The sequence below is a fragment of the Candoia aspera genome, chromosome 2 (genome assembly GCF_035149785.1).
Source record: "Candoia aspera isolate rCanAsp1 chromosome 2, rCanAsp1.hap2, whole genome shotgun sequence".
NCBI classification, from domain to species: Eukaryota; Metazoa; Chordata; class Lepidosauria; order Squamata; family Boidae; genus Candoia; species Candoia aspera.
The window spans coordinates 47,742,067-47,769,096 of NC_086154.1; the positions used below are offsets into that span (position 1 = coordinate 47,742,067).

At 38.2% G+C, this 27,030-nt stretch overlaps 1 protein-coding gene across 2 annotated transcripts in view; it reads left to right on the forward strand.

Annotated features, from left to right (window-relative positions):
- ARHGEF3 (Rho guanine nucleotide exchange factor 3) overlaps window positions 1-27,030 on the forward strand; it is a 63,521-nt gene that overhangs the window by 22,123 nt on the left and 14,368 nt on the right. For both annotated transcript variants that reach the window (XM_063291764.1, XM_063291765.1), the window contains exon 2: window positions 19,649-19,756. Coding sequence is in view for 1 of the 2 variants with exons in the window: in XM_063291765.1 (XP_063147835.1) it covers window positions 19,649-19,756 (108 nt within the window). In the remaining variant the exon portion in view is untranslated. The remainder of the gene's footprint in view (window positions 1-19,648; window positions 19,757-27,030) is intronic.

Genomic DNA, 27,030 nt, shown 5'->3' on the forward strand with positions numbered 1-27,030 from the left:
TAGTGAAATTTAATCTCGAAATGAAGTGGACAGGTGTGCAATGGTAAATCGCATCCATTTTCTTTATTCATTAGTATATGTACTAATTTAGTTGGCAGATTTCATTAAAATGGGCAAAAAAGGTTTCCCATAACCTACGATACTGGATGTTAGTACTAAACTAAATACAGGGAATGGTTGCCAGCTAATAAACACAGTGTTAACAGTGTTAAAGTTTTGCCAATCCATCTAAAATCAGGAACTTTGAACTATACTGTAATGGGACTAAGACTAAAAAAGGAGAGCAAGTTTATGTAAGACTAAAAAAGGAGAGCAAGTTTATGTACTGTAACCTAGTTTCATAATAATAATAAGTTTCAAGTCTCTGAGTTTATATTTAGGGAGTGCCAATTGTGGGCATCAAAGGAGATTGAATGTTACTTGAAGCAATGAATTTGCATGTTTCTCATCTTGTCGCCATCCTGTTTTTAAATAAGGACTGGGATGCAAATATAGATAAATAAAGATTGCAAATGACCTATATATTAATACTCTCTGCATGTAACGTGAGTATACTGGACATGGTTAACTTTTGGATGGGAGTTTTCCAAGGAATTCCAGAACTGTAGCTAGACATGAAAATTGAAAAAAAAAATCCTGCAATAAGACAATAGAAAAAACACTTCCATATTGTTGAAGAACAACAAGAACAAGATGGACATGTCCGTGAAATCACAAGAAATTGAACTCAACTTGAAGGAGACTTTTACTTATTTCTTTTTACTGCAATATCATCAAAAACAGTCTGGATCACTGTTAAAAGATTTGTTAATCAACCATTTAGGGCTTTTAAAAAAAGTTATAAAGCTTTTATATAAAGCTTTGTAGATGTTGATGATGCAAGATTGCCCACAGAACCTTCAGAGCTCCAGCATCACAAATCTAAGAGTAGTGTTATAATTTGAACAATGCCACCGCCAAGCTAGAAGAAAACAGGCTTGTTGAGCAAAGACTATAACACTGTGAGAGTTTAGCAGTGCACTCTAGTGACAGATTGGTGAGTTGGAGAAATGTCTATTTTTTTAAAGATCTATGTAATAGTGAACATGCACATGTGTGCAGGTCTGAGAACTGTTGGATTAAGTTCTGCTGGTTCACACAAATGGCAATATTTCCTTCCATTAGTAGATTGCCTGGATAGAAGTATGTGTGCAAAAAGTCCCTTTTACTCAGAATAATAGTCACTGATGCATTAAGAATTCAAGTCTTTATATCAGTATATCAATCGAGGTTAAAGAACTAAAAGAAATTAGAAAGACACCAAAAAAGGGAGAAGAAAGAGAAGAAATTAAAAAAGAGAAGGTTGATTTAGAGCTTCAACCAAAATCCTGACCCTAAAACAAATTCATATCCAATTGGGTATCTTGCTTTCCCAAGTCATCCTGGGTTTTAGCCACAGCTGGGGAAAAGCTCCAACAGGAACAAAAGTGGAAGGCAAAACCAAAAATGGAGCTGTCCCACTTTTTTAAAGCCCACCTGAGAGGTGATAGTTCGTGTTTCTAAGTGGCTCCTCAAGCTTTATTTTTGTGTGCTTCTGTGGCCAGGTTTTCCTTTAACTCTTTCAATGTCTGGACCTTGTAGAATGGGAGTTCGTTCCATTTTCTACAGTCTAATATAGTGGCTGCTGGAGAGATAACCTGTTATCAACAAATTCACCTGTCTCATACATGTATTACATTCTCTTCTGGTTGTTTTCTAAAGGTCCTTCTTACATGGTAGTGTTTTCATTTCCCAGTTCCTCTTAATCCAGATTGTAACTGATATTCTGCTGACCTTGAAATGCAGTCAGGAAACTATGAGCCCATCAATGTTCTGTTTCCAGCTGAATAATATGGGAGTGCAAAAGAAAATAATTTCTTCAGTGATTTACCTAAGCTACAAGTCTTGGAGCAAGAAAAGACACCACTCTATGCCAAAAAAAAAGAGGGGTGGGGTAAATAGTATGCACACACACATTCATGTTTCCAGTATGTAATTTGCATATTTATCTACTTGTTTTTTCACTTTTTTGCAAACGATCTGAATAACAGCTACGAAGGAATAGCTGCAGAAATGCCAGGTCTCCATTTCATTGTTGGACTGAAAAGCTTCTAATAGGTGGAAGGTTCTTGCTAGGTAAAACATTAGCATTCTGGCAGTTTTGCAACTACATAGTTTTGCCAACAGCTGAAACCCTACTTTGCAAGGCACAGCTAGATTTAAACACCAAGATCAACCACTGTATACCTCTTTCCCTGCTCCAAGCAAAATTAGGAAGAAAAATTGCTAGACTCTGTCCTCCCTGACTACCCGCTTGACAGTAGTTAAACAAGAAAAGAGCAGCCTGGTCTGTTGCAGGCTAGCTGGCTTTGTGCCAGAAACAATGGGAAGCAGACAAGGCTGTTGTCAACATCATCCCTGCTTCCTTTGCTGGGTTACTGTGCTGTCTGGAACAATTCCAAGAATCTGAAAACAGCCAAAGCAGAACAGGCAATCTTGGCTATGGTCTAAGGTGGATTCTGCAGGGTGATGTGTTTCTGAAAGGTCACTGTGGGGGGGACCTGTCAGGCTGCCTTTTTCTTTTAAGGACTTGTGAACAGAGAGGAACATCAGCTGAAGGCCAGGAGGTGGGAGGTGAGCTGCTGCAAGAGTTGCTAGGAACAGGAAAACAGATCACCCAGAAGCTCTGCAGTATTTCAGTGATGCAAATGGAAAGACTGCCTTTTTTCCGCCTGGTTTGGGTTAGACCACACCTGAGCCAAAAATAAATCAGCTCATCTGCCCAGCACATGTACTGCGGTGAGATTGCAGACCCCAGAGCACAATGCCTGCATGTGGCAGTGATGCAGGTTCTAAGCAGAAGGCAGACTGAAATGCACTGTTCCAGCTAGGCCATTCGGAAGGCATAGAGGGGGCTCGCAAAGAAACTGGGCTTCTGAATAGAGAGGTTAGCCATGAAGAAGCTACTGAGACAGGAGGATTTGAGGGGTTGGTGTCATGAGTACTGATGGCGAGCTGGAAGGGGCCCCTATCCAGGGGGGAAAACGCATGCGTAGTACTGAGCAATTAAGCAGCCATTCAAAGAGACACAGATCAGACCCGCCTTAATTTTGGGGGTTTATCTGTCTGGGTTTTCCCATGGTTCTTCAGTTTGTTAGGATTCTGTTTATGTAGCAGTAATAAACACTAGAGACCTACTCCTCGTCTCAGCGTGGTTCCTGGCTGTTAGGACAGTTGGTCGGTGAAGGATCAGAATGAGAAACAGAAACACGTTAACGAACCATTATCGGTGTGCACTAACAGAACTGTGTAGAAGCAGGCTGCATCTCTGAGATGTGGAGGCAGTGTGTTCAGCATGTAGCAGATTCTGGTTGGGATTTCAAATAGGAGTCCGGCTCTTTTCTGTTTTGTTTTACAGAAGTAGATCTTGTTTAAGTTACATTGTAATTAGATTTTACTTAATGTTTAAGTATTTCGATAGAAAAATGATACAAGTTACAACAAACTGAGGTAAATGAACTTTTCTGAGAAACAAAGGAGAGAGTTCCTGATAAAGAATTTTCTTCTCAAAAAGCCATTTTAGGTGTAGCACAAGAAACTTGAAGCATTTTATTTTCAAACTGTAGAGTAGTAAACAATTTCATTGTGACAAGGTTGGTTGGTTGGTTAGCCAGCTTTGTTTGTTTAACGTTGTTAGCTTAAACATCCATTTTTAAAAGGGAAAGAAGGGAAATAAACAGGAAAATGTAACATCCTCTAAAATGATTGTTTAAAGCTGTTTCTCCTGAATAGAACTTTGTTAATTCATCTACGTTTTGCCTCAAGTAGCAACATTTAATCTGAGCAGTACATAATAGCAGATGAGAGATTTGGGGTGCATGAAGGGGGGCAAAGAGGTCAACCCTGTTTCTGCCACCTGTTCTTGGAGGGTTAATTTGTAGCTTTTTCATAACCTGAAATTAAAGTCATTATCTGCAGGGAAGGCATCATTTTTCACGAGATGGGTTTTGCTGAGGTAGATGATTGTGTGCTTTGGTGTGACCATCGTTGTCCCAGAGAATGGATGATGTGCTATGCCTGCCTTTTCAGATCAGTTTCAGAATGGTTTATTTTAAAAGAAAACCTGTGAATCTATAGGGTTTTCTGGAATGTAGCCTTCAGTTGCTTGAGTCCTATGCATGAACCAGCTGGGAATGAAGCCGGATTAAGAAACCTGCTCCAGATTTCAACCCTGTCTTCCACTTTGGTTACAGTGATGGATTGGTATTCCATCCAGATCATGGTTACCACTGCCCCTCGTTGGTGGATTCCCCTGTTCTTTTTTCATCCAGCTAGGCCAGGAAAGAAGCTTTCTGTTTTTTTCATGCCTTTGGAGGATTAGTGGAAGGGGGGGGGCTATGTTATCGTTCTTCCTGTCACTTAGGTTAGAAAGGAAACTTGGTAGAATGCTTGTTGATTTCATCCAGAAAGAAAGAAAGAAAGGGCCAGCATTTCCACTGCCACCTGTTTAACACCCACCCCCCATACAGTTTTAAAAATCCATCTGGTTACTTGGCCTAGAAGGGGAAACTTGATAGATCTCTTTGATTTCACCCAGTTAAAACAAACAAAATGGATGGCATTTCACCACTAACCTATTAAAAATAAAATAAACCCCCTCACCCCAAGATCCAGCCTTTTGTGGTAGGCAGTTGAGCAGTTTTGTATGAAATGGCATAGAAGGCAGAAAGTGAGAACCAGTAGGCAAGACATGCCCACCTCAAGCCATGTCGGCCAGCTGGAAAGATACTAAAAAGTGAAATAAATAAGTATTAGTTTTTTGTATGAACTATGAAATGAAGACTTGGAATATTCGTTTTTGGGGAATCGGTGTTTTTTAAAAATGTAAAATATATTTCTTAGGATTTAAAAATGCAATTAATTCAACAAAAAGATTATATTTTTATTGGATCCCTTAAAGAATGCTTTGAAAAAGGGATGAATATTAAATTTCTTATGGTGGTAATGTAAGAAATTTGAACGTTCTTTAACTCATATATATTTGATCTTCTGTTACAGCCTTGTTTGGACTTAAAATTACCTCATGTGGTAATATAATCTTGAGAAGAAATATAATTAAGATCTCAATGTGATGTTGAATTAAATCCCTAAAGCATGAAGTTTGCCATTGACACTATCCAATTTGGGATGTGGGCAAAGAGAAAAATTCCACAGAATTGGAGAGAAACCATTCTCCTGATTTTAAGGAATGTATCCAGGATTTAAGTTTGTTACCTATTTTTGAAAAGCCTCTGGTTCTAAAAATGAGAAGATAACACAATGTATAATGTAATTATAAGCTTAATGATTGAATTAATTTCATATAGTTATAAAATATTTATTGCATGAACCTGTATCTTTTAAATTTTTTTAAAGAGAAACTATTTGCAAAATTGAAATATTTCTAGTCTTTTCTTTCTATTAAAAGTAATATTCAGAAGAGTTTACAGGAAATAAAAAGAACCGTGTAATAGTATCAAGCAGAGCAAAAAAGAATAACTGATGTTAAATCATATACCCAAGAGAGAATAAAGTGGATAAAATCAATAAAAGGGCAACTAAACTGAATTAAAGGGTATCTTGTACTGTTTTCTGTCATCAGTCAGCAAGGCTCATCTGGTAGTGGAATTAAAAAAAAGGATTTCTGAATTGGACAGATAGTTGTAAGAGAATTGGGTCCTTTATACACTTTGGTTTGGTCTTGAAGAACAGTCCTATCCATAATGCTTAAGTAATCTAGATTGGATATTACAAAAAGAAAATGGTAGCCTTGTCAGAGTTCATCTGTTAGTTTTCTAATCTATTCAGTGATGTTACTCCATTGACCTTGATTTGGGCTTGGTTACCTCTGACCCACAGCAATTTGCAGGACATGCAAGACAGAGCACTTTGCAGGCACTTTACAGGACTAAGAGGCTCAGTGCTGGAAGTACCAGGAAGTGAAGGAAGAGAGCTGGATGATACCCTGCTATAAACTCACTTTCCCTTCCAAAAATCAATGTGAAGCACTGACTCTGAAACTTCTATTGAGTTAGCCAGTCAAATAACTGGCACTTCCTTTTATTGTGCTATTACCTGCTCTATTTTAAGCAGAGAATCTATTGAGCTGTGTGTGTGTGTGTGTAGATGTTAGCTTTAAATTTAAATTTTCCTGTCTTCTCTCCCCTGCCCCAATTCCATTGAGGAAAAGATAGAATAACTATACAATACTTTTTGATTTGTAAAGCTCGAATTACCAGGAGCATTGCAACATTGTATCTAGTTTTCATGAAACTATTTATTTATTCGATTTATATCCCATCTTTTCTGCAGGACTCCAGGTAGTGTATTTTGGGATTTCCCTTCATTTTATCACACAAAACAACCCTGGGTAGTAGGCTGGGCTGAAAATTGAGACAACAAGGCCAAAAAACAATGAGTTATTCTTTGGATTTTATGGCTGATGTGGGTGTTATAATTGCCTCTCTCAAGTCCATTTTTTAAGGCTGTAGTTCTGTGGTCTGTTACCTGCAAACAAGCATCATTTAATGCAGGGGGAGTACTTCCAAGGGCATTTCCATGTAGGTACCATCACCAAGCCAACTTTGTCTGTTGTCAGTAAAACTAAACACGTCAGATCTGGTTAGTATTTGAATGAGAGCCCATCAGGCAATCCCTTGTTTGTAGATGGGACTGGAAAATTTAAATTTCTTTAAAAAAAACAAAAAAACTGAAAGAATTGAATGATAAACCTCCACATTGCTGCCAAGAATGGATCATCATTCTCCCTCTTGACCCTTATGTACTTCCACAGGCCCCTAAATGTGGGATGAGGCCAAACTGGGATGAGCATATATAAAATGTAAAACTCTTGAAGAAAAAATATATTGGTTGGCCTTAGTTGCTTCTGTTGTTATTGTTACTTCTGTTGCTGTTATTTCTGTTCTTTTGTTATCCTGTTGTTATTTATTTATTATTTTTTATTTTCTGAAGTCTTACTGTATTATTTTATCTTATAGTATATTGTTTTCATGTTTCTTCAAATTGTAAATTGCCCAGAGTTGCTCTTGTGAGTTGGGCACCCATAGAAATATAATATACATACATACATACATAAAAACATTCAAGGAGAACTAGATTGGGAATAGAACATGCCTCTTTCTATCTGATCTTGTCTCTTCATTTAGTCCATGGAATGGACTAAATCCATGTCATATAAATGGATCCCTGTGTGCCCCCAATTCTGTTAATAGTGTGTGTGGGGGGGGGTGAGGCAGAAAAGAGGAGAGAGAATTCAGTTTACCGGTAGTGTTTTTACCATTGTCAAAGGGGATTTTTGGAGATAATCAAATCTGTACTTAAGAAGAATATTTTGAGAAGCAATCATAGACCAGACATTACAAGCAGTTGCAAAGTAGCTTATTCACAACTGTGCAGTACATTAAGGCATTTCTATGTAAGAATTCTGTGCAAGATTGAAAGTAACTCCATATTTCTGTGATCTCACAGTGTCAGCTGTGTTTGAGAGCTGAAATGATTTATTTGGGGTTTAGCCATGGTGAATCTGAAACAAAAGTAAATGTAGACTTTTCTTTGCAACTCTGTGGAGCTGGTGGGTGGTCTGTATCCCTATTTATCATACTACACCTCATGAGTTCTGGGTTTCACTGAGAAAAGTGGCTTGACTGCAGGGATTTTTTCCCCCCTCATATGATCAGACAAATGAACATGGTGTAAAGACATGGATGGGAAGTAGTGGATCATGTTCAAAATGTTTTTAAGGGACTAGAGGGTGAAAACAGAGTGGTGTGGAAGTACCCTAATCAGTTATGAACTCATTCAGTATTGCACAATCGGAAATTCACAAGGTTAGTACATAATTTTAATGCTATGGCAGATCAGGATTATGACTGAATGGCATTTTGGTATTTATTAAAGAGATTAGTAGTTAAAATTTTATTGAAAAGAGCTATGTTATGTGTTTAAATTGAAGCTTTACAGGAACTTTACAGAAATAACTGCACAGTTATTTATGATATTGATCTGAATTTAAACTATGTTATCTGAAGTTGATATATAAAAATTGAGTAAAAGATGCTTTCGTATTTTATTAATCCTGAATTGCCTGGATTCCTGACATTCCCTATGATGTTTTTGCTGTACTGCAATGATCAGCTATTGCAATTGATCTCATGTGCTGATTGAGAGCCTGTACTAGCAATATTGGCCAGTATCTGAAGGTGTTTTAGTGGCAATCTCTTGCTCATTATCTGGGAACATGCTGAAATCATTGTGAGCTTGTTAAGAAGTTGATCACCATTCAGTTCTGTACAATAAGCATATTGGCTATGCCATTGTTACAGAGTATAGCACTGAAATAAAAAAGAATCGAACAAAAACTTATTTTTCAATATTGTTTTCAACTTGCATGCACATCCAACCACTTCTTTTCATACATATATTAAAAAAAGGAAACAAGTTAATTAAATCAGAACTGGCAAACTACTTTCATTATTTTAATTCAGACCACTGCTCCGAACAAAGATGCTTGCTGTCAAGTTCCTTCAGTTTTTAACACACTGGGACATTGATTCAGAAATAGCTGAACAAGAACCCATTAATGAAACCTGGCAAATAATTTAGTCAGGAACATTCTCCTTCATATACTGTACTTCGTGATGCAAGCATATTAAATTAGTTTTCATCAGATGTTGCTGAATAACAACTTCTAGTATCTTTTATCATTGGCCATGCTAGCCTGGGTTGATGGAAGTTGTAGTTCAGTGACATATGGAGGACTATTCCACCTGATTAAAAGGAAAAGTAACAAGTTAGGTTCAATAGAAAACAGAGTTAATATGTTGATTCTACTAGAAAAATCATCTGAAAAATGTAAAAAAAATCCTAGAGGCCTAGGATGCCTCTGTAACATAAACCACAATCAGGTGGGTAGCTTCAGTACAACAGTAGGGTCTGATAACAAAACCAATAGGCTGGGGTTCCTGGAGTATGTTTAAATCCAGTATCTAAGTCTTGCTAGATGCTCAGTTACCATTAATTAAAGAAATTGATTATGTGCCATCATGTTGGTGTTGACTCTTAGTGACCACATAGATAGATTTTCTCCATGATGAACTGTCCCTAAACTGGATTTTCAGTTCTTCCAACAGTGCAGCCATCACCACTGTAACCGACTCCATCCACCCTCCTCTTCTTCTCTTTTTTTTCCCACCTTTCCCAGCATTAGAGCCTTTCCCAGAGAGCTGAGTCTTTGCACAATGTGTCCAAAGTAGGATAATTTGAGTCTGGTCATTTGTGCCTTGAGTGAGAACTCTAGGTTGATGTGTTCAATGATCCATTTGTTTCTTTTCCTGGCTGTCCACAGTATTCTTGGGAGTTGTTTCCAACACCAAAGTTCCAAAAGCATCAATACTCTTTCTATCCTGCTTCTTCAAAGTCTGGATGACTGAGAATCTTTATCGACATATTGTCATGTTCCCCGTTGCAAGGCATAAGTGCATCACAACGGGGAACATGCACATCAGGAAAGAGGAAGGGATAACCATTGTCCTATCAACCACACACATAATCTCTTAAGCACACATAATCCAAAACCCATCAACGCATAATAGAAGAGCAACTCAAACAGGACATGGAAACCATCAACGGATCGGGGGAACTCCCACCCATTACCCCGGGGGATGCACCTGCACCGGACGGAGGCAAGGAAACAAAGAGAAGACATCGGAGATAGCCCGGAAAGCCCATCAGAGAGCGATACTGGCGCTAAGCACCATCCGGACCCGGCTTTGGGACAATGGGGGGTGGAGGAGAGCAAGGTCCACCACTAAAGTATAAACGGGGCACCCTGCCACCACACCCCCATTCCCGTCTTTTTTCTCCGTATGCATTCTACCTCAATAAACTCGGAAATCCTTAGACCCTCTAAGTGAGTCCGTGTCTTATTTGAGGTAAGGGCTACCCCTGACACATATTTTCAAAGTCCAGCTTTCACTTCCGTAGAGTGTTATAGGGAATACCATTGCTTGCACTATTCTGATTTTTGTAGGTATCATCACATCACAGCATCTGAATATCTTTTCCAAGGCCTTCATGGCTGCTCTACCAAGTGCTAGTCTGCAGCGTATTTCTTGACTGCTTGTTCCTTTACTGTTGATGTTGATCCTAAAAGACAGAAACTATCTACCACTTTGATATCTCTGTCAATTCTAAGGCTGGTTCTACCTGTTGTCATTAGTTTGGTCTTCTTTAAATTTAATTTTAGTCCCTTTTTTTTACTGAGCTCCCTGACTTTTATTACTTAAAGCTTGCAGATCCTTTGCGTTTTTGGCTATCAGGGTAGTGTCATCAGCATAGCAGAGATTATTGATGTTTCTTCCTCCAAGTTTAAAACCATGTTCACTTCTTCCACTCCTGTTTCCTGCTAGCATGTGAAATTAAGGATACTATACAATAGTTTGCACACTCTGTTAAGTCTCCGTTTTGGGGGGCTATCGGAATGTAGATTGACCTCTTCCAGTTGGTTGGCCATTGTGTTGTTCTCTGGATTTGCTGGCATAGCTTAGTTAGAACCTTTACTGATTCTTCTGTGCTTGCCATATTTCAGTGGGTATCCCATCAGTTCCTGTAGGCTTCCTACTTGGTAATGAAAATAAAGAAATTATTCTGAGAAAAATGTTTCTTCTGGAGAATGCAAATTAGGTCTGTTCATACATAATCCCTGAAAAAAAATCTAATAACTTAAGTGCAATTGTTTAGTGTATAGGATTGGAATTAGTGAATTACAGTTTGCAAAATTGAAAAAACTCTTTCTAGTTCTAAATATCAGAAGTATCCTACAGTGATCCAATGTGGTTTTCTGTTAATGTTTTTTTTTCAGTAAAGGGTTTTTTGTTACTTAATTTTTAATTCCATCCAGTGCTGATTTAAACTAATGTTGATCTCTATCTTTCTCCCTGCACCCCCATATATCTACTACTAGCATTGGTATTCGTATTCCCTTAACAATGTTGAACAAATAGAAATTTTGAAAGTAAATTACAGAAACTGTGCCAGAAATAGAGTGTCTGCAGCAAAGTGTTTCTGTTTCATTTTAGTTACAACACCAGTAATTTATACTTGGAACAGAGGGTACATACTGTTTTAGTTTTAGTATCTTTTACTACATTATTAACAATTCTAGATCGCATCATTAATCCTTACCCCAATGCTATAAATAACCCCAACATTCATGTATTCTGAAATGCTTCTCATGTTTGGAGGGTGTCCTCATTCTTACTTACAATTACTTCATAATACACTTCTTTGAAAGTGTGTAGCATAATGGTTTTCAGTCCATAATATGCAGTGCAGGAATGGCTAAGGATTTCACCAGATAACAGGTATAGGTGTTCAGATGGTACTGATGGTGAACTAGAAGTGTGATGAATGTTCCAATAGCTCATTGGCATTATTAAAATTGGTGGCACTAACTGACAATATACAAACCACCTCAGTCTTGAAGAGCACCTCATAGACAAGATAGGCTGCAGCAGTCTTATGGATGAGGCTCACTCTGAAAGTTAACAGCGACCCTAGTTCAGAAATATGTGTGAATAATTATTTTTATTTTTATCTAGTTTTGCCATAGGCAATTTATCATCTTCATTTTTTTAAACCATCTCATTCCTCAATGTATTTAAGACTAATTTTGGCTGCTTGGTTTTTTTGTTTTCTTCTAATGTATATTTGCTATTCATAGAAAAATTTGTATGAATATCTAATACTGTTTTGCACCCATGTATTAATTTATGCCACTTTCAGTTAGGTATTCTTAAACTATTTTTTTGCTTCATAATGTGCTGTGGAATAGTGTAATTACACAATTTTGGAATACCTATTCTAGAAATGTATAAGATACAATACCTTTGAAAACTGGGTGGTTAAATAAAGTATCTTCAAATGTAGCATTTGTGATTGTAATATTTTCTAATGGTTAGTTTCTTCAGAACTGAGTGTAAAGCATGTTATAGCCCAGCTCTTACAGATGTACATCAGAGGTAAATTCTAGAACTTTTAATAATGTTAATTTGGGGTATGAATGACCAAAATAATAATCTGACGCTGAGTAAAGTAGAATGGCACATGAATAAACTTTAGAGTTAGAGCAGGATTTATTATTCTGAAGCTCTGTTTCCCTTTGTGCAGTTGTTCTCTCTTATTAATAGATCTTTGTTAAAAAAAACTTCTTAGTCTTAAGCATGCTTATGTATATAGCTTTTATTAGGCAAAAAGAAATAGCTTCCTAAGAAACAGCAAATGTAGTAGCCTATTTTTGCAATATTTGTGCTGATCATTTTGTAATCTTTTAGTACTGATTATTCAGGTTAATGCCTTTCTAGTACTGAGAACATGAGGAACAACTGGCCTACTTTCTGCAAGGAAAATGGAAATGGCTCTCCTTTTATAGTTCAGAAAGATGTTTGAAGGTGGGATCGTCTTGTTGAATGAACTGTATAGAAAACTAACAAATATTGTAAAATAAATGTAACTTGGCCTGACACATGGGGCTTTCTTTAACACTACAAGTAAGCAGCGATATGCTGGAGTCAGCTTGTACCAGCTCATGAGAGCCAATTTTTAAATTTTCTGGAATTTTGCAAGCCAGTTGAGAGCAGAGTTGAGCCACTATACCTAGCACACTGGTCATCTATTCTGTGGCTACCGGCACAGCACAACAGTGGCAATGGAGCTGGCAGAGCCATGTTTAAACATTTACCAGCACACCACTGGATATAAGGTTACATTCCTTGCAATGGGAAGAGGACCTTAGTTCGTGTTAGAGCTTTTCTAGAGAAGCAGCATCTGGGAGCTTGTCACCCAAGTGACTGAACAGTGAGCAAACAGGAGTTTTGCATGAGAATTTGGCAGTGTCCATGTTACCGAAGACTCCAAGCAACATGGACAGCAAAGGAAATTTCATGGTGATCTGCATGGTATCTGCATTGTTTATCTTCCTGCCTGAAGAGAACCAAAACTACTTTCTGGACTGCAACACACCAGGGAAGGTGAGAAGTTCCTGCACCAGATAGGTGAAGCTCCTCAGGAGAAGCAGAGAAGGGAATTGAATGTTGGAGAACATGAAGAGGAAGACAAGTGGAAGCATGTGATCCAAAAGAAGCAAGAGGTTGAGGTGGTACTCAGTTACAGTGGAGCTCAGCAATCAGTTTCAGGTTCTTACACTAGAAGATAATCCATAGTTACCTGAGCAGCATCACCAAGGCTGGCTTCACAAGACAAGGCAAAAGATGCTTAGAGCCCAATGAGTTGAGGAAACCCAAGAACCACTTTGAGAAAGAAGAGGTGCATTATGGTAGTGAGTGATTCCCTCCTGAGATAAACTGAAGCCACATTTGTGAGAGGTGTGTCTTCTTCCACATGTATATGTACAGGATGTGACAGATGGGCTGCCAAATTATTCTGTCCTGATACTGATTCACGTGGGGACCTCTAATACTGCTAGAAGAAACCTTGAATGGATCTCCAGAAACTATCAGGCCCTGGTTAGTAAGGTGAAGGAACTGGGAGGTAAGAAAAGAGAACAGGGTCCTGGAAGTTAACAACCAGCTTTGTAGACCATGGTACTAAGAAAGGTTTGGATTATTTGACCATGGATTGTTACTTACACGAAGGACTCCTGGCAGTAGATGGAATACATCTCACAAAGACTGGGAAGGTGTGTGTTTGGCAAGTGTTCAATTAGAAAAACCCTCATCAGGAGGGTGTTAAATTAGAAAAACAAGAGGAGAGGTGGAAAAAGGCCAGAACCAAATATACCACGAAGGACTGAGGCAAACAATGCAGGAGATAAAAGGAAAAACACAATAATGGAGGGGGGACTTACACATTGGCAAGAAACTACAACTATGAAGTCAATGGAGGTACCTCTCATAATCACAAATTTTACTACACAAGTGCACCAGCTATGAAAAACAAACAAGGAGAATGGGAAATCCTAATACAGGATGACAAATAGAATGTTCGAGGCATCACTGAAGGGGTGACACATTTGATTAGAACATAGCCCAAGAAGGCTACAACTTACACATTAGTCCTAGATCTAATTCTTACCAGCAGGGAAGAATTAATTGAAGAAGGGAAAGTGACTGGAACCTTGGGAGGAATTTGCCATGTTATCACTGAATTCATGACTCTCAAGGGGAAGAGGAATAGAGAAGAATTAGACAGTGAACTCGGGAGGTATTTTAGATCAAATTGTTTAAAATCCTGAAGGAGAAAAATGACTGAGAAAGATGGGAAACAATTGAAGGTACAGTCACAAATGATGGCTAGTAGAAGAAGAAATGGTAGACAAGTAAAAAGATCAGCATGGATACACACAGCTTCCTGAAGTGCTGAAAAGAAAAACCGACATCTATAGGAAATGGAAGGAAGATTGTATAACCAAAAAAGGATATAAAGCAGTTGCCAGAAACTGTAGGGATTGTGACAGAAAGCTTAAAGTTCAGAATGAGCTGAGGCTTGTGAAAAATGCCCCAAACAACATAAAAGGCTATTTCAGATATGTCGGGGGGGGGGGGGGGGAGGAAAGGCAAACAGGCTGTAGGACTGTTGCAAAGAAGAATAATATGAATTAGTAATAGGTGATGGCAAAAAGGTGGAATACCTTAACCCGTATCTTATATTTGGCTTCTCTCAGTAAAGACACAAAGCCCTAGATGGCCATTTGTCTGGCCTTCAGCAGCTACCTGAACCTAAATTATTTGCCAAGCACGATTCTCACAGAGTTCTCTTTAGGAAAAAGAATTAAGATGAAAGAGATAGTGACAAGGATTCCAGCAAGTGAATTCTTCAATTTAGAATCACAAAATCTTAGCAAGTGTACATTAAGGTGGAGATTTTCTGAGAGTCTCTCTCAAAGCCTTATAGTGCACTGGCTCGGAGGCAGTTCTCTTCACTGATAAGTGGGAAATTTGCAGCTCTGTGTGTGCGTGTGTGTGTGTGTGTTTGTGTAAATGGTTGCTCAAACCTTTCAGTCTTAGACCCACTCTTACACCATTTTGTGCCAACAGTAGAAAGAGAAAGTTGCAGCTCAAGATAGGCAAAGAGAGGGTAATATGACAGTTCATTAATTTTAAGCAAATTCAACTCTCCAGGGCCCGATGAATTACATCTGAGGCTACTGAAGGTAAAATCAGAGGTGATCTCAAAGTCACTAAGTGAAATTTGTGAGACCCACTGAACAACTGGCAAGGCCTAGAAAAACAGAGGAAAGCAAACATCCAAATCTTCAAAACTAGACAATGGAGGACCTAGAAAATTACAGACTGAGGGTTTGACATCTATACTGAGCAAAGTCCTGAAGCAGGTACTTGTAAGCATTTAGACAGAAATGCAAAATCAACAAGAGCCAGCATGGGTTTGTCACAAACATGTCATGCCAAACTAATCTTATCTACTTTCTTGATGGATGTATCAGTTTAATAGATTAGGAGTGGATGTAGTATACCTTGATCTCAGCAAAACATTTGTCGAAGTCTCTTATGGTATCCCTATTAATAAAATGGTAAAAATATGGGCTAGGATGCAACTGTTAAATGGATTCATTATTGAGTGCATGACACACAAGTAGTTCCAGATTAGCCTGGTAAATAGTATCAAATGACGTGTTACAAGGCTGTATCCTGGGCCTTCTGTTGTTCAACATTTTTATTGCTGATCTGAATCGAAGGGTTTAGGGTAAGATTATTACATTTGCAGATAGCATAAAACTAGGAGGAGTGGTTAACACTTTAGAAGAGAAAGAGAAGATTTAAAAGATCTAGGCAAGCTTGAAGAATGTCCCAAAAGAATGAGATGAAATGTTACAAGTTGTCCTTTAGAGATTATTCCAGGGGTGTGTGAGATGCTGATTTATGAATAGTTATTGAACAGCTGGGAAGATAGCTAACAAACAAAGAGGGCCAAATTATATAGATATAAATACAAAGTCCTGCATCATTTCAAAGGACCTAGCAGGATGCTACTTCTGCAGCAACTGTCTTATCTCAGCAAACCCTGGTAGCAAACTGACTTCACTAGTAGATTGGCTCTGCAGTATTTTCTGTAGTCAGGCATTTGTTAAGCTTAGAAAAACATAACAAAAATGTAAATATATACCACTTCTGAACTCATTTTGTCCTTCGTTTTGAGTGCCCTTTAGAGATTATTCCAGCTAGGAATGAAATGCTGATATATGAATGCTTATGGGGAGGATAATTAAATAGCAAGGGCAAATTATATGGCTATATCCCAGAAAATTAAGTTTGTATGAGGACAGGGAGTGTCAATTCTGCAGAAAAGACCAAAGCAATTAGACCTTGCTCGTGTGGTTGGATAGTTTAAACGAAGGGTAGGAAGCATGTGGCCCTTAGCAAGTAATCAGTGATCTATCTCTCCACTGGCAGCCAGCTAAGCAAAGAGGGAAAGAGAAGGCGATGTCTGAGAAAGAGGAAGTGTGGCCACATCCACTGTCAGCCTGCAGCCCCTGACAGGATGCCTTGAAAGGACTTTGGGTCTCAACAGAAAATTGATTTAACCTTCTTGCTTCTTAACTGCAAGGGAGCTGTTTCTGAACATACGGTTTTCAAGGGTTTGATAAATGTCTAAAAGACACTTCATCTACACATCAGAGGTTGGAAGGAATCAGCATCTTCAGCATCTTCAGCATCTGATGAGTTTTCCTCTTATTATCCAGAGTGAGAGTGGTTTATTTTTGTGAAGGTCATTGTTCATGGAGACAAATCAAATAATTAACGAGAAGGAATTGCTAAAACATCCTGAAGCTCCATGTTTTACTTCCTGGAATTGCAGTGTAGGGATAACAAGTTTTTGATAATACCTGAATCTGAATTTTGGAACCAAGCTGTAACCCAGTGTAGTTTGAACATTGGTTATTATATTCTGAAGAGGGGATCACAGCATAGCAATGCCCCATGCATTTGGGACTTAGGTGCCTGGGACTGCAGTGCAATGTGATTGATGAGAAGCCTTTCTCTGCCCCTGGAGAACAGTGGCACAGCAGCGTTGGTATGCTAAACAAGAAGCAGCTGGTGGCTTGAAGGGCCATTTAGAGGAGAACGATAGTGAACGCTCAAAGACTTCCCTCCTGTGTTCAGTATTCTGGTGGTGCTGCAGTGGCGCAAAAATAAATGTACCTTCCAAAAGACTGAGCTAAGTCACCGCTGCTGAAGACAAAGGAAATTGAATCCACCTTGGCTAAAGATGAGGGCAAGCTGGCTTTTGTTGTTTTCAGAGCATCCACAACGGAATAGGGTCTTGATATATGGGAGGCTTTTTTACATTTTAGTGCCTGGTTTTAGGGGATATTGATGGACTTCAGCTTTATCTGTAGAGAAATAAATTCATAGCTTTGCATTTGATTCTGCTGCCCATCTCTGTGCTGATGGAAATAGTATTTCTGACCAGTATTAAAGAAGCTGCCACTGCTCTGGTTTTTGTTTGTTTCTTGTATTTCACAAGAAGAATTGCCACCATGAATTTACTAACATGTGGAAGATTATAGTAAGGTCTGGCTTATTTTCCCTGGGATTTTTTTCCTACAAACCTGGAGTTACAAGGTGCTTAAGTAAACTTCATAATTATGGCTGAAAAAGAGAGGTGAATGTGCTTAAGATGCTCTTTAAAATATGATTTTTGATGAGTTAATAAATTAATATATCCTAGAAGTCCTGGGGTGTTGTTTTGTTTTTGTTTTGTTTTTGTAATTTTTTTTCACATCACCTGGAACATTTGATTTTTTTCTCTCAGATTTTGCCTTTTACATGTGCTGCCCAAGATCCCTTCAGTATCGGATGGATATTAGGAAGGCAAGGGTAATCATAAACTTTAAAAATTATTTACCAGTTCTGTCAATTTTGTTTATATTTTTCTGGCATGCAGAAATAGCTTAATATTTCTTCAGAAAATCTTGACAGACACAGATTTAAATAGTGCAAGATATTTATGTGTCTTACTTAATGCTAGATGATTATTAAGTGTTTAAATATAATCAATGTATTTATATTTTTCAGTGCATTTAGATATAGATTGGGTGTTGAACAGTGTACACTTCAATAAAAATGTTAAATGTGCAAATTAAAATGTTGTCATTTTAATGCTCTAACTTTTGTCTCTTTCAAAAGATTTTAGTTATTGAATGCAGAAATATATAATGGTTTGAGTATCAGCAGGGAGAAATATTTGAGGCTAAATATTTCTGTTTTTACACTGTATTTATGCCCTTCAGGAACAAGCTCATCACAACATGCATAGCTGCTGAATCTTTTACATTATTAAAGGAGATAAGAAATTGTTTTGGGAACTGAATTTTCGGAATGGGGTTGTTTAACAAAATGTAATTCTGTATACACTAACTTAATAGTAAGCCCCATTTCAAAGGAAACATCTCACTCATTTTGGGTTTTTGTGCCCTCCATACAGTATACTCTCTTGTACTGCAGACATTTCGTGTTCGTGTGGTAGTCCCTGAGCCTTGTTTTCTTGCAGACGTTTCATTGCCAGGCTAGGCAACACCTTCAGTGCAAGTTTTTCAGTTTTCAGTTTTTTGCACTGAAGATATTGCCTAGTCTGGCAATGAAACATCTGCAAGAGAACAACAAGTCTCAGAGAGCACCAGGGACTCCACAGTTCAACCCTGAGCTACAAATATTTTCTTCGATCATTTCATGTTTGCCAGAGCTGGGTGTACTGAGCCCCCATGTCTGTTGGGCTACAGCTCCCTTCATCCCCGGTATCATGACCAGTGATTCAAGAAGCCAGCTTGAGGAAGGGAATTATCATACCTGATATCTATCATACCTCAAACTGAAAAGTAGAGGCTTAAAAAAAATTACCCTAAATGCAAAAGGATATTAGTTTATAAATTAAAAGAGAAAAAGAAAGAAACCTCAGAATGAACTGATGAGGGATAGCTTAACCCTGAGGAACTCTTGAGAGCAGCTTAATCATAAAATGTTGAGGGTGTTAGTATGTGTGTTGAGAGGGGAGAATGTCATAAGGCAATAGTAAATAAGCCCACTTGAGAATGTAGCACACAATGTTTTAACTGCATCCAAGAGGCACTCACTGAGATGGAGAAGAATAATACACGCACACAAACCATGAGCATAACATGGTTCGCGCTATTTTAGGAGACTTCAGGAGCCATGAAAGAAAAATGGCCATCAGAAATAAGTGTCATATGAATCTGCTCAGTCCTCTTGTCTTCCCATTGTTTCATGAGCTTATGTAGGTATTAGGGTCCCAATGGAGGGATATTCTGAGTCCCTAACCTTACCTGTCCCCAACACAGTGTTAGAGTAAATGTGAATGTGATAGTATCAAAGGTGCAGTCAGATTTACGTTTAACGACCTTACCCAAATCTGACCCTTTCAGACTAGCATTACCTAAAAGGAAGGTCTCCTTGTCTGGTTGGAGCCCTGGGAGTTGGGGGTGAGTGGGTAGGTTACATTTTGTTGTGGCTCCCTTCTTGTATTAAGAATCCCCTGTATAATGATGCTTATATGTAATTAATTTGTCTAAAATTTACAGGAGCCCAGTAACAAGCGGGTCAAGCCTCTTTCTAGAGTGACATCACTAGCAAGTTTAATTCCTCCTGTCCGAACGACTCCCTTGAAGCGATTTGGTCAGACTCTCCAGGTAAAGAGTCTCTTAAAAACTGTTAAGTGGGATCTGGTGTAATGAATGCAGCTGTGCTTATGAATTCTTTCTTGTCTTATGTGTAGAGCAATTGTCCATATTCAACACATGAAAAATGCTTCCAAGATCTAAAACAATATGAATGATGGTTTTTACTTTTGGGAAGGCAAATGAAAGAGTTCTGTTGCATAACAATATATGTTCAGAGGGTTGCTAGTGATCCTACTGTGCTTTCTGTAAAACCTTTCCTGTTTTTTCTGACAAAGATGAGAATATAACTTACTGCTAAAAAAAGTTATATTGCATTTTAATTTCTCATCAGTAAGAATGTAAAATATTCAATTGGAGATTTTTCCCCCTTAAAATGTAACTTTTTTAGGAACTCTTAATAGTTGAAATTACAAACTGTAATGTACAGATACAATTATTTTAATAATTCTGCTACTGCTGAAATAGACAATTTTAATATTTGTGTTCATGCTCCATGAATAGATTTTTCAATTGCTGCACTCTGCTCAGTTTTCAAATACGTATTTAAAAATGCAAGTACAGTGTAAAATACTATGGTTTTAATGAACCTGAGATCCATTCATCTACCTGTTCTTGTACAGACTGCATGAAAATGAATATTGATGTATCAACTGCTTTCATAATTTGGAGGTTAAACTATACACAATAGCAGATCTATACTGATTATATAACTACTTAGCAGCTGTTTTTATTTATCAACTTTATGAGGAGAGAAAACTGACCTTTAGATTACCAAATAACTAGAAAATATAAACATGAAGCAATTCATATTCATCTCTCTTTCCACTCTAAATTTCTCCATAATTGAAAGTAGCAGTGTTTTCAGAAGCAGTTCAGTCTATAATCTGACTTGGAAATTGTCTCACCCAAATAATGACTCTAGAGTGAGTTAATAGATGTTGTTTGTCCTAACAGTCAGAAATCACGCTGAGACGAGGAGTAGGTCTCTAGTGTGTATTACTGCTACATAAGACAGAATCCTAACAAACTGAAGAAGCGTGGGAAAAAAACAGACGATAAACCCCGAAAGTTAAGGCGGGTCTGATCTGTGTCTCTTTGAATGGCTGCTCAACTCCTCAGTACTACACATGCGTTTTCCCCCCTGGATAGAGGCCCCCTCCTGCTTGCCATCAGTACTCATGACATTGTTATTGACTTTTGAAGATGCAGGCTGCTCCAGGTTCAGCCTTTTAAACTCTGTAACATGCTGCAGAGTATTGAATCTAGAATCTGGATCCCTAATGTGATACTGCGTCTACAGATATCTTATCTGGAACCTACAAGATCCATACCTCACTATTTTATTTGATTTAGGTTCTTTAAATAAAGAAATAAAATTAGAGGTAAGGTAGTATACTGCAAAGAAAATCACCAGGCTTAAACATAATTTTTATTTTTTAAAAAATGCTTCTGGGATCAACATACAGTATAATTCAGACATTCTTAGGACATGCTTTGATTAGAGGTGAATCCACTTGTGAGTGAACACAAGTACCATGATAGCTATCTGCTAAGAGTACCTTTAACATGTTCTCCAAATTCTAGATGTCTTACCATCCAAAAACAATTAGGACTTCTAGTCCGAAGATCTACGTGAGTGTTTAGCCTGTAGCAGGCATACAAAGAAGACCAGCACCATTTCCAGCTTAAAAATGAGAATGGAGATGGGAGAAAGCACCAAAATGTAGCTATTTTGACACTGAAAAACCACAAATGGTTACTGTTGCTTCAATAAAAATAATTTTCTAAAATAGACAGTCCTATTTCTTTATTTTGTATTAATTGATGTGGACAAAACATAATGGAACATATACCAAAAAAGGTGACACAGATGATAAAAATAAATTGCAGGTCCTCGTGTGGCTTCCAGTCAAAGAGCAATGTATGAGTAACATGAGAAATCTTTTGGCTTGAAGCAACCTTGCTCTTCCGTTAATAAAAATATTACCCAGACGGAAAAAGAATTTATTAATTCTTGTTGCTCACAGCGAAAAGTGAATTAGATGGTGTTAAGTTTTATTAATGTGCTCCACACATCTCTTTTTACAGTGCTGCAGTACTTTCATTAACTAAAATTATTTCCTCAAGGGGCATTAAAGTCTGATCCCAGTATGACTGTGGGTATGTTATTTATTTATTTATTTATTCATTTATTCATTCATTCATTCATTCATTCATTCATTCATTCATTCTTCCAGGAGCATTGTCTTGCTTATGGTATCAATATTTGATATCAGTCAACTGTAGGTATAATAATGGTTGAAGTTTCAGTTTCCTTTTCTGATTGTACCACTGGAAAAAAAACTTGTTTGCTCCTCACAGTGTTGTTATACTATTTATTTTAAAATATTTATTTTATCATGGTTCTTACCACGATGAACAAGCCATACATTTTTCGAAACAAAATAAATAAAAAAGGAATTGGGTCCACTGTGATATACCTACCCAGTGACACAAATCAAGATTCTGCACATATCCCTTCACTGTCATAAGCAGAAAAAAAGTGCAACTCAGCAAAACAATTCACACAAAGAAGACTAAGCCCTTAATACTTAGTATAAAGGAATACAACAAGCAGAATCCCACCTAAGATTAATTTTTGTTGGGGAAAATATTTCTTGCCAGACAAAAATCAATGGCACATTTAGGTCTAGGAATCATTGGTCAAAAGGCTACCATTATAACAGTCATGTACCCATGCCTGTCCTTTGTCCCTTTCTCCAGCACCTGTTTATTTCTTTTAAGTTCTCCTCCCACACAATGCATCTGAAAAGACTGACTTTCTTCTTTTCAGGAGAATTTAAATATCTTGCACACCAAGCTGGTGTCATGCCTACCATCTATGTGATTTCTCCACTTGGGTCTAAAGAGTCTGGCAGCAGAATCAAGATGTTGGGTTAGGAAAAGAAAAGCAATAAAACAGTAAAAACCATAAGAATGATGGCTCCTATTTGCCCACCAGGTTTAGGATTAAGCTTTCTATCCAGGCTTCCAGTCCATCAAGTACCAGTCTAATGTTTTGTATCTGTACCCCTTATAATCCACTGTTTTTACCTTCCTATTCAGAACTTTAATTATATATATTAAATAGCACTCTGAAACCAAATATTAGAAGTAATTTCTTAAGTTGAAAGAAACAGCTCAAGTATTGAAAGAAACAGTTCAAGTATGACAGATGTCCTCAAACAATATAGTTCAAAGGAAAAGCTTTCCTAGTAATATTACTACTTTTTGAACATAGTTTGTTAATAATATGGATTCCTGCACTGAGTAAGGGGGACTTGATGGCATAAATGGCCCCTTTCAACTCTGTGATTTTATGAACATCCAGAATAAAATTTGGTCAAAATATGAAATGTTTTGAGAAGGACATTTTAGTCTGTGCTTGGGTTTCAAGGACAGAGGACAGATAATTGATTTTCCCCAGTATAGTTGGAAGAACAACTGAAGCTGATATGGACTTTTTAGTACTCTGATGGAGTTATAAGATCATTGCAAAGGATATGGCCATGATGAAACTTCCATAGCAGCCTTCTTGGCACAGCCAACGTTGGTAGCAAAAGAGCCACACTAATAGATTGGCTATGTACTCTCCTCCACAGTCAGGCAAGTAGCTATTTACTTCAATGTGTCATCCCTCTTTCTCCTCCATGAAATATTTTTGGTAGGCTCCTAAATATCAGGGAAACAATAAAAAACATTGGCTTTGACTTGGCCAAACCCTTCCTATCCTGGTGGGCTGATCCATCAGCTATCAGCTTAATGGACGTCATTATAGATTCCTAGGTTCTCACCATTGTTAATCACCGTTTCTCCATTGAGTTCTGCACTCCACTTTGGGGACTGATACAGTGCTCCCCTTTTTTTGCCATTGGAGACTGTGAAGCTTCTTAGAATGCTGCAGACCAGGAGCTTTTCCTGTTTTTATAGATTTAATGTTATCTATTACAGAAATAAAACTAAATACAGCAGGCAGCTTCATCATACATAATTTTAAGAAGAGTTTTTAATATAATTTATTAATTTTCTTCCTTTAGTTCCTTTACTCCTTTCTTCTGTTTGAGTCTGCATTATACAATCAGGAGTAAAAATAAAAACCAAAACTTTTGAGTCCTTATGTATTTTGCCCTAAGTATCCTTAATATTTCACTGCTGCACTTATTTCTGGAAAGAGGCTAGTAACTTATCAGGTCTTTCACTTCACTCCCAGTATCTTTGCTTTATATGATTCAGTGAATATTCTGTTTCAAGTGCATAAAGATAATTAAGTTCTTGTTTAGCATTCATGAAAACATTATAGAACACTTTGCATGTATGTTTCATGTGTGCTCAAAAGTTCCTTAATGCCCCCTGCCCCAGTATTTTCCCATTTAACTTCTTGATTTTTTTCTTTTTCTATTAAGCCATAAACAGTAATACTACCACATATAGATGCCTTAAAGGCATCCTAAGTAACCAATAAATGTACAGAATGTCTGTTTAAACAGAATTGTTCAAACTCTTGTTGCATTTGTTTTATAAAATATGAATCCTTTAATAAAGAGTATTTCAGTACCATCTATAAAAAATTGGATGACTCTTTCTTGGGGTAATTGATAATGTTGCTGGGGAGCACTGACATTAGCTATAATACATACAGTATATTACATTTATAATTCCTTTCCTCTAAAGATTGTGGTATCAGTGAAACCTAGTCAAGAACTGTGAAGTGAGACTGAAAAAAGAATTCTTGTTACAATTGATTTCATTGTTGCCATATATCCACTAAATTAATCTCTGATGTCTACAAGAATTAGATTTACGTAGGGTAGTATAGTCTTCAGCAAAGGATCGTTACTTTGTCGTGGTGATGGAGCTTGAGCACCTCAATGATGCCATGAGCTAAACCGTGAAGGGCCACCCAAGATGGGAAGGTCATGACAGAGAGGTCAGACTAAATGCGATCCCTGGGGAAGGTAATGGCAACCCACCCCAGTATTCTTGCCATAAAAACTCAATGGATCAGTACAACCAGAGATATGTTGGTATACCATCGGAAGATGAGACCCCCAGGTCAGAAGATGGTCAAAATGCTACTGGGGAGGAACAGAGGATGAGTTCAACTAGCCCCAGACATGATGATGCAGCTAGCTCAAAGCCGAAAGGACGGCTAGCGGCCGATGGTGCTGGTGATGAACGGCGAATCCGATACTCTAAGGATCAACAGACCATTGGAACCTGGAATGCAAGATCTATGAGCCAGGGCAAATTGGATGTGGTTATTGGTGAGATGTCAAGATTAAAGATAGACATTCTGGGCGTCAGTGAACTGAAATGGACTGGAATGGGCCACTTCACATCAAATGACCACCAGATCTACTACTGTGGACAAGAGGACCACAGAAGAAATGGAGTAGCCTTCATAATTAATAGTAACGTGGCTAAAGCAGTGCTCGGATACAATCCAAAAAACGATAGAATGATCTCAGTTCGAATTCAGGGCAAGCCATCTAACATCACAGTGATCCAAATATACGCCCCAACCACAGATGCTGAAGAAGCTGAAGTAGATCAGTTCTATGAGGATCTGCAGCACCTACTGGACAACACGCCTAAAAGAGATGTTATTTTCATCACGGGAGACTGGAATGCTAAAGTGGGCAGTCAAATGACACCTGGAATTACAGGTAAGCATGGCCTGGGTGAACAAAACGAAGCAAAACATAGGCTGATAGAATTTTGCCAAGACAACTCACTCTGCATAACAAACACTCTCTTCCAACAACCTAAGAGACGGCTTTATACATGGACTTCCCCAGATGGACGACACCGAAATCAGATTGACTGCATCCTTTGCAGCCAAAGGTGGCGGACATCTATACAGTCAGTAAAAACAAGACCTGGAGCTGACTGTAGTTCAGATCATGAACTTCTTCTTGCACAATTTAGGATCAGACTAAAGAGATTAGGGAAGACCCACAGATCAGCTAGATATGAGCTCACTAATATCCCTAAGGAATATGCAGTGGAGGTGAAGAATCGATTTAAGGGACTGGACTTAGTAGATAGGGTCCCGGAAGAACTATGGACAGAAGTTCGCAACATTGTTCAGGAGGCGGCAACAAAATACATCCCAAAGAAAGAGAAAACCAAGAAGGCAAAGTGGCTGTCTGCTGAGACACTAGAAGTAGCCCAAGAAAGAAGGAAAGCAAAAGGCAACAGCGATAGGGGGAGATATGCCCAATTAAATACAAAATTCCAGAGGTTAGCCAGAAGAGATAAGGAATTATTTTTAAACAAGCAATGCGTGGAAGTGAAAGAAGACAATAGAATAGGAAGGACAAGAGACCTCTTCCAGAAAATTAGAAACATCGGAGGTAAATTCCAGGCAAAAATGGGTATGATCAAAAACAAAGATGGCAAGGACCTAACAGAAGAAGAAGAGATCAAGAAAAGGTGGCAACAATATATGAAAGACCTGTATAGGAAGGATAACAATATCGGGGATAGCTTTGACAGTGTGGTCAGTGAGCTAGAGCCAGACATCCTGAAGAGTGAGGTTGAGTGGGCCTTAAGAAGCATTGCTAATAACAAGGCAACAGGAGACGACGGCATCCCAGCTGAACTGTTCAAAATCTTGCAAGATGATGCTGTCAAGGTAATGCATGCTATATGCCAGCAAATTTGGAAAACACAAGAATGGCCATCAGATTGGAAAAAATCAACTTATATCCCCATACCAAAAAAAGGGAAACACTAAAGAATGTTCAAACTATCGAACAGTGGCACTCATTTCACATGCCAGTAAAGTAATGCTCAAGTTCCTGCAAGATAGACTTCAACAATTCATGGAGCGAGAATTGCCAGATGTATAAGCTGGGTTTAGAAAAGGCAGAGGAACTAGGGACCAAATTGCCAATATCCGCTGGATAATGGAAAAAGCCAGGGAGTTTCAGAAAAACATCTATTTCTGTTTTATTGACTATTCTAAAGCCTTTGACTGTGTGGACCATAACAAATTGTGGCACGTTCTTCGTGGTATGGGGATACCAAGTCATCTTGTCTGCCTCCTGAGGAATCTGTATAACAACCAAGTAGCAACAGTAAGAACAGACCACGGAACAACGGACTGGTTTAAGATTGGGAAAGGAGTACGGCAGGGCTGTATACTCTCACCCTACCTATTCAACTTGTACGCAGAACACATCATGCAACATGCTGGGCTTGAGGAATCCAAGGCTGGAGTTAAAATCGCTGGAAGAAAC